At 46.0% G+C, this 7,002-nt stretch overlaps 1 protein-coding gene across 1 annotated transcript; it reads left to right on the top strand.

Annotated features, from left to right (window-relative positions):
* Positions 1-56: 56 nt before the first annotated feature.
* Positions 57-6,282, top strand: heatr1 (HEAT repeat containing 1). Its single transcript, XM_035658463.1, has 15 exons — positions 57-177; positions 849-977; positions 1,675-1,899; positions 1,988-2,117; positions 2,638-2,819; positions 3,527-3,579; positions 3,681-3,804; positions 3,900-4,040; positions 4,130-4,431; positions 4,547-4,697; positions 4,773-4,958; positions 5,156-5,290; positions 5,396-5,500; positions 5,586-5,748; positions 5,942-6,282. Exons 1-15 carry the CDS (start codon positions 67-69, stop codon positions 6,265-6,267), a joined length of 2,463 nt encoding a protein of 820 aa, XP_035514356.1. The 5' UTR covers positions 57-66; the 3' UTR covers positions 6,268-6,282.
* The last annotated feature ends 720 nt before the right edge of the window (positions 6,283-7,002 follow it).

Here is a 7,002-nt window from a genome sequence, read left to right as displayed (position 1 = left end):
GCTGTTGTTTTCCGCTGCAGGGACTCAAACAGAACCTCTCTGTGATTTTCTCTGCAGACGTCCTGGATGAAGATAAGTTCAGTGTGGAGTTGGTGGTTCAGTGCATCAGAGCGTCCGACATGCCGCAGACGCACAACAACTCTGCTGCTGCTGGGCACCGCCGCCACCATCTTCCCTGTGAGTACACCTGCAACCGTTAGTCCATTATTGTCAGATACTCAATTAAAATCATCTGCAGTCATTAGTCAGGAAACAATGTCTGAGTGTCGGCGACTCAGATGTGAAAATGTTCAGGTTTCTTTTGTCCTCTGTGACAGTTACATTAATATCTGTCACCATTTATGGACCAACGCATTAATCAATAATAAAAAGAATTATTAGAATTAATAATAAAAGAACTCACCTACCTGTGAGTGAACAAATAGTCAGTTTACAGTTTGATTTACCTTTTTTAAAACTCAGATCAGTTCATTTTTACCTTTTTATGGTAGAATGAATGAATCTTATTTTGATAGTCGCAGGATCATTTGTGTTTACTTACTTATGGCGGGTTGAGCCCAAAATAACCAGATATTTCTGTGATTTAATGTCAATAAATGTAATAATGTGTTGCTGAAATTACGACATCATGATGCTGATTAATAAAAAGTCTGAATTCAGATTAACAGCTTTTAAAATGTTTGTTTTCTGAATGGAGTTTGGTTGATCGGCTAACTCAGCTCATAGTAAAGTAAAACCGAGAGCTGGGATTAATAACAGACACACATTGTCTTCCTCTCTTCCTTTTCTGTCCGCTCTCTGTATAAATATGAAGATAAATCTTTTTCCGTCTCCTCTTCGTCCTCCAGGAGAAAGTCCTGCACAACATCATGCCCATCTTCACCTTCATGGGAGCCAACATCATGCGACTGGACGACGCCTACAGCTTCAGAGTCATCGACAAGACGGTTCAGATGGTTATACCTGCTCTGATCAAGGTATTGATCCTCAGACACACAATATCTTCATTAGAGATATAATGTATGATAATAATGGTGATACAACAACAGTATGCTGGATTATTCTGGTTTAATACAACTTGGGTCGAATGTTTTTTGTTATTTTCATGATGTTTTCAGTAATCAGTAAAAAGTTAAAGTTCATTGGTCAAAATATACAAAATGTTTATATATTATATATAATATGATATATATATATATATATATATCATATTATTTATATATTATTTTATATATAATATTATTTTAATATTATTTATATATTATTTTATATATAATATTATTTATATAATATTATTTTATATATAATATTATTTATATAATATAATTTTATATATAATATTATTTATATAATATTATTTATATATAACATTATTTATATATTATATATAATTATAGAACAGGAGGTCTCAAAGAAACAACCAGAGAACACGAGACACATTCTTTAGCAGAGGACAACGACGGTCACAGTGTTAACGTTAAAGCACCATCTGTCCGTCTCTGTTAGTGTTTCAATTCAATTCAATTCAATTTTATTTGTGTAGTGCCAATTCATAACTTCATAATTTGTAAAAATCACCGACTCTGGTTTGGTGGAAATAAATCGACATAGATGATGAAATGAGTTATTAAACACATAAAGCAGATGAATCTGTGTCTGTGTTTGACTCTTCAGGCCCAGCAGCTATCCGTCGACGGCTCTTCGTCTCACGTGGACGCCGTGGTGACGAGGATCGTGCACGTGTTTGCCGACGCGTTGCCACACGTTCCCGATCACCGGCGGCTGCCCATCCTCGCCCAGCTGGTGACCACGCTGGGCCCCGCCCGCTTCCTCTGGGTCCTAATGCTCCTCCTGTTCAAGCTGCACGCCACGCAGACGGCGAGCTCTGTGAGCGAGAAGGCAAGTTGTCTCTGATTATAGAAGGACTGGTGAGAGTCTGGACCACAGAGACCAGGTTTCTGAGTAAGTCTGTGTGTTCTGAGTGCAGGATGCAGCTCTGGAGAGAGACGTGGACTTCTGGATCGCTCTCTGCTGTCAGTTCGAGGTCACCGACCAGCTCACCTCCATCATCAACATCCTGAACTTCCTCCTGCAGCTGCCCGACGACAAAGACGACGGTGAGAATTAAATAATGTGGGCGGAGCCGGGCTGACCATAAAGATGAGAAAGATGCCGAGCGACAGGTTCAGTAATCTCTTATGAACCTGGAACAACTTCTGTTATCTATCTATGAACATTTCTGCTGCTTCACATCAAACAGAGCTTCTGGGTTAAACCTGCATTCTCTCTAACAGCCAGCAGGGGGCAGCTCCACTCTCCACCTATTGAATCTTATGGAGAAGTTGATTGATGAGCTCAGTAAACAGTTTCCTGATGAGTTTCTGGTCTTGCTTCCATACAAGGGCATGATGTTCATTTTAGTAAACTGGATTGGTTCCCATTTGAGGTCAAAGCAGACTAGAATACACAAAAACACATGAAAACGCACCAAACTCAGATCAAACTGTCAAACAGTGCTGATCAGATATGGATCCAGATTCTGTTCACAAACACATTTTACTGTTTATCTGGAGAACCAGATCCTGTGTGAGTACGTTGGTCAGTTGGTTTTATTCTGGGTGTTTCTGTCCTCTGCAGCTGCGGTGAAACGCTCCGTCGGCCGGCGAGGAACCAGGAAGAAGGAGGAGGAGGAGGAGGAGAAGGCAGAGGCACTGATCTTCAGTCTGGACGCTCACAGCAGCAAAGAGCTGCGACACTTCAAGTTCCTCTCCGTGTCCTTCATGGCTCAGCTGCTCGGCTCTGCCAGCTTCATCGGGAAGGTGAATTAGCAGAGCCCCGATCAACCAAACTCCATTCAGAAAACAAACATTTTAAAAGCTGTTTGCTCGTCGTCTCACAGACAGACAGAATTCACCATCATGATGTTAGTTCAGCCTCATTTTGATCCGTTTATTGACATTAAATCACAGAAATCTGTTTATTTTGGGCTCATGCTGCCGTAGTGACACAGATTAAAGGGCCAATATTTACACAAGGATTACATGTGAACAGGCTCAAACTAACAGTTAAAATAAACTCTGTGAATGAGCTGACAAACTGCAGCAAACATTTAAAACCACCAGAGTTCAGTACCATTCAATAAAATAAACAAGCCGATAAAAACCTTTCTATCAGACTAAACTGAATCTTTCTTTCTTTCTGAATCTGAATCTGAATCTGAATAAACAAGATTCAAAGAGTGAGTCTGAGAAAAGCTTTAGACCATATCACATGATCTTCATCAGTGGAGCTTAAGTTCATCATTAACCTCAGTTTAAGTTCTTTAAACTTTATTTTGTTTCCTCAACATCATTTGATGCGATGAAGATAACCATCAGTTATTCTGATTGTGACATTATTGAATCAATGTTTGTATCTGTGCTGTTGATTAATCCATAATAGCCCTGAGATATAGCAGTGGTAATGACTAATATTAACTAATAATATAATATAAACTAATATCTGAGTAACATTCCATGTGTTCCAGGTCGCAGACGGTGACGACGTTGACGATGGGTCTTTGCAGCAGCTGCAGCAGAGGTCAGTTTTTACTCAACAGCAAACGATGTTATCCACTGTGTAAGGAGCTTCAGTCTCAGTGTGTGTGTGTGTGTGTGTGTGTGTGTGTGTGTGTGTTTCAGGCTGCTGGAGGAGATCCTGCGTTACATCCACAGTGTAGCTCGCTGTGTGGAGGAGAACGCTGACAAACCCACCGCCAAGTTCTGGAGAGTTCTGCTCAATAAAGCCTACGACGTCCTCGATAAGGTTCGTTTGATTTCCCTGAACCTTCGTGTTCTGTTTCCATGTGAAGAGTGTGTGACCTTCTACGTTACACCTTCTCCTCGTCTTCTGTCGGCCAGGTGAACTCCCTGTTGCCCACGGATACCTTCATCACAGTGATGAGAGGGCTGATGGGAAACCAGCTGCCGTCGGTCCGGAGAAAAGCGATGGAGCTGCTGAACAACAAACTGCAGCACAGGACGCAGTGGGAGGAGCAACAGGTAACTATTAATAAACCCTTTATTGTTGGCTAAAACCAACCTGGACCCTTGGTAACCGATTCTTCCTGATATCCGTCTCTCTGTCGCAGGTCACTGCGCTCTTACAGCTGACCGGCGACCTCCTGAGCATTGTGGGTAAAGGTCACGGTAAGGTGATGGCGGCGGAGGAGGCGGAGCAGGCGATCAACCGGCAGACGGCGCTCTACAGCCTCAAGCTGCTCTGTCGCAGTTTTGGCTCCGACCACCAGGAGGCGATGGTGCCCGTCCTGCTGCGCACGGTGGAGATTGTGACGTCGCCGGAGGAGGAGAAGAACGTGACGGGCAGCGCTCTGCTCTGCATCGCCGAGGTGGTCAGCACGCTCAAAGCCCTCGCCATCCCGCAGTTACCGAGGTAACGCATTCTGCCTTTTAGGATGCTGGCTGCAGGTTATTTATTTATATTTATGTTCATGTACGACTCGTACAGCGTCGATCAGATCGGCTGAAGTTCCTCCGTCGTCCTGCAGGTTGATGCCGGCGGTGCTGCACACGCTGACCGACAGGAAGGAGCTGCTGACCAACGAGATCTACCTGCTGAGCGCCGTCACCGCCCTCCAACGTGTCACCGAGACGCTGCCGCACTTCATCAGCCCGTACCTGCAGGACGCCACATTACAGGTGAGTGACAGACGCTGCACGCCAACGCAGAGCGCTTTGTTCCCAGGTAGCACTAACATGCTGATGTTCCCGCAGGTGTGTCGGCTGACTCGGCTGGTAGAGTCTTCCTCCTCCTCCTCCTCCTCGTCCTCGTCTTCAGCCACCGCCCAGCTGTCCGCACGTCTCACCTCCCTCAGGAGCACCCTCGCCACCAAGCTGCCCCCCAGGGTCCTACTGCCCACCCTCTGCAAGTGCTACAGCAACGTGGTCGTCGACAAGAAGGTGTGAGAGCTGAAACCTGCATTCTTTCTAACAGCCAGCAGGGGGCAGCTCCACTGGCTGTAATAAAGAAGTCTGATAGTATTGAGACCTACAGCCAGCCGGACAACCCCAGTTAGCTTAGCAACAGTGAGCTCGCTGGATTATCGTTAGCTCTGTCGTTCATTGTTAATGCTAACATCAGGTGTGTTTCCCTGCAGGCCCAGCTGGGGGCGCTGATGAGCATCCTGAAGGAACACATCAGTCACATGGAGAAAGAGCAGCTCAACTTCCACCAATCAGAGCTCACCTCCTTCTTCCTCACCGCTCTGGACTTCCGTGCTGAACACTGCGAGGTCAGTGCGAGCGCCGCCGTCTTCACCGTCTGGTTGTTGTTGTTGTTGTTGTTGTTGTTTGTCTGTGTGACCAGAACAAACACAAACTCGGTGTGTTGTGTTCAGGGCGATCTGGAGAAGACGGCGCAGATCGAGGGCTGCGTGATCGACTGTCTGCTCGCCATGGTGATGAAGCTGTCCGAGGTCACGTTCAGGCCGCTCTTCTTCAAGGTAACGTCCTCGCTCTGAGGCAGCCGGTTGCAGATGAGACTGTCTGTCTGTCTGTCTGACTGTCTGCCTGTCTGTCTGTCTGCAGCTGTTTGACTGGAGTAAGTCCGACAGTAAGGAGCGTCAGCTGACCTTCTACCGACTGTCCGACCGCATCGCCGAGCGGCTCAAAGGACTCTTCGTCCTGTTTGCAGGAAACCTGGTGAAAGCGTTCGCTGACCTGCTGCGACAGACCAACAGCTCACAGCCCGGTGACTATACACTTTATTTCATATTAACAGATATATTTATTATGTTTTATTATTTTCTTTTATCTTTCATTTAATTAATGAAATTATGTTTTTACATTACTTTTTATTCTAATTGTCAGTTAATTACACTTTTCTTTTATTGATGTTTTTGTGTCTCTCTCTCTGTCTGTCTCTCTCCCTGTCTGTCTGTCAGCTGTCTCTCTGTCAGGAGGTGAGGAGAAAAGCTGTCTGCTGCTGCAGTACGTCCTCGACTGTCTCTATAAGATCTTCCTGTACGACACTCAGAGGTTCCTCAGCAGAGAGCGAGCCGACGCCCTCATGAGCCCCCTGCTCGACCAGGTGAGAGAGAGAGAGAGAGAGAGACGGGGAGAGAGAGACAGACAGAGAGAGAGAGAGAGAGAGACGGGGAGAGATAGAGACAGAGAGAGAGACAGAGGAATCAGAACATTTGGGCTTTTTTATATAGAAATAACTCAAAAGATGTCTTTCCTGTTGATGGACGCAGACTTCAGCGTTTAAATCGGTGTCACAAATCATCATAATTGTGAACAGATTAATTCTGGATGATTATTTAAAGGATCTAGACTCTGGGAAATGTTTCTGTTACATGAAGAGTCCACAGGAGGTCGCAGGGCCTTTTTGATTTTAATAAATAGAGTTAAAAGCACCAAGATCTAACCTGATTACCCGTTCCTCTCCGTTCCTCCCCGTTCCTTCCCGTTCCTCCCCGTTCCTCCCCGTTCTTCCCGGGATCCTCCCCGTTCTCCCGTTCCTTCCCGTTCCTCCACGTTCTTCCCGTTCCTTCACGTTACCTCCCGTTCCTCCCGTTCACTTCCTGTTCCTCCCCGTTCCTTCCTGTTCTCCGTTTCCTCTCGTTCCTCCCTGTTGAGCTGGGAACACCCTGGGGGGGAAGGCGTACCAGCATGAGGGTGACCCAGCACTGGATCCCTGTGTGGGGCAGTTTCGGGTGGCGCTGGCCGACGCATGCTCAGTGGGAAAACCCTCAATTACCCGATCTCCTGGAGACCAGACCACCGATCCAAGGTGAAACAGCTGACGCCTCCGTGTGAGCACGTGTACAGGCTGCACTTACAGACCGCACTCAGGCTCTACGTTCTTTACACCTTCCTGATTTATAGAAAGTTTATTTCTTTATGTAGCATCAAGGAAATTTCTTCTCCTCCCCCCCTCCCCCTCAGGGTCGTTACTCCCCGCTGCTGATGCTGATGGAAGTTGGCATCCAAACTGAAGTAA

Source organism: Morone saxatilis, unplaced genomic scaffold (assembly GCF_004916995.1).
Source record: "Morone saxatilis isolate NCDOM2014 unplaced genomic scaffold, NCSU_SB_2.0 Contig1, whole genome shotgun sequence".
Lineage (NCBI taxonomy): Eukaryota > Metazoa > Chordata > Actinopteri > Moronidae > Morone > Morone saxatilis.
This window is presented reverse-complemented; position numbering and strand designations above follow the sequence as displayed.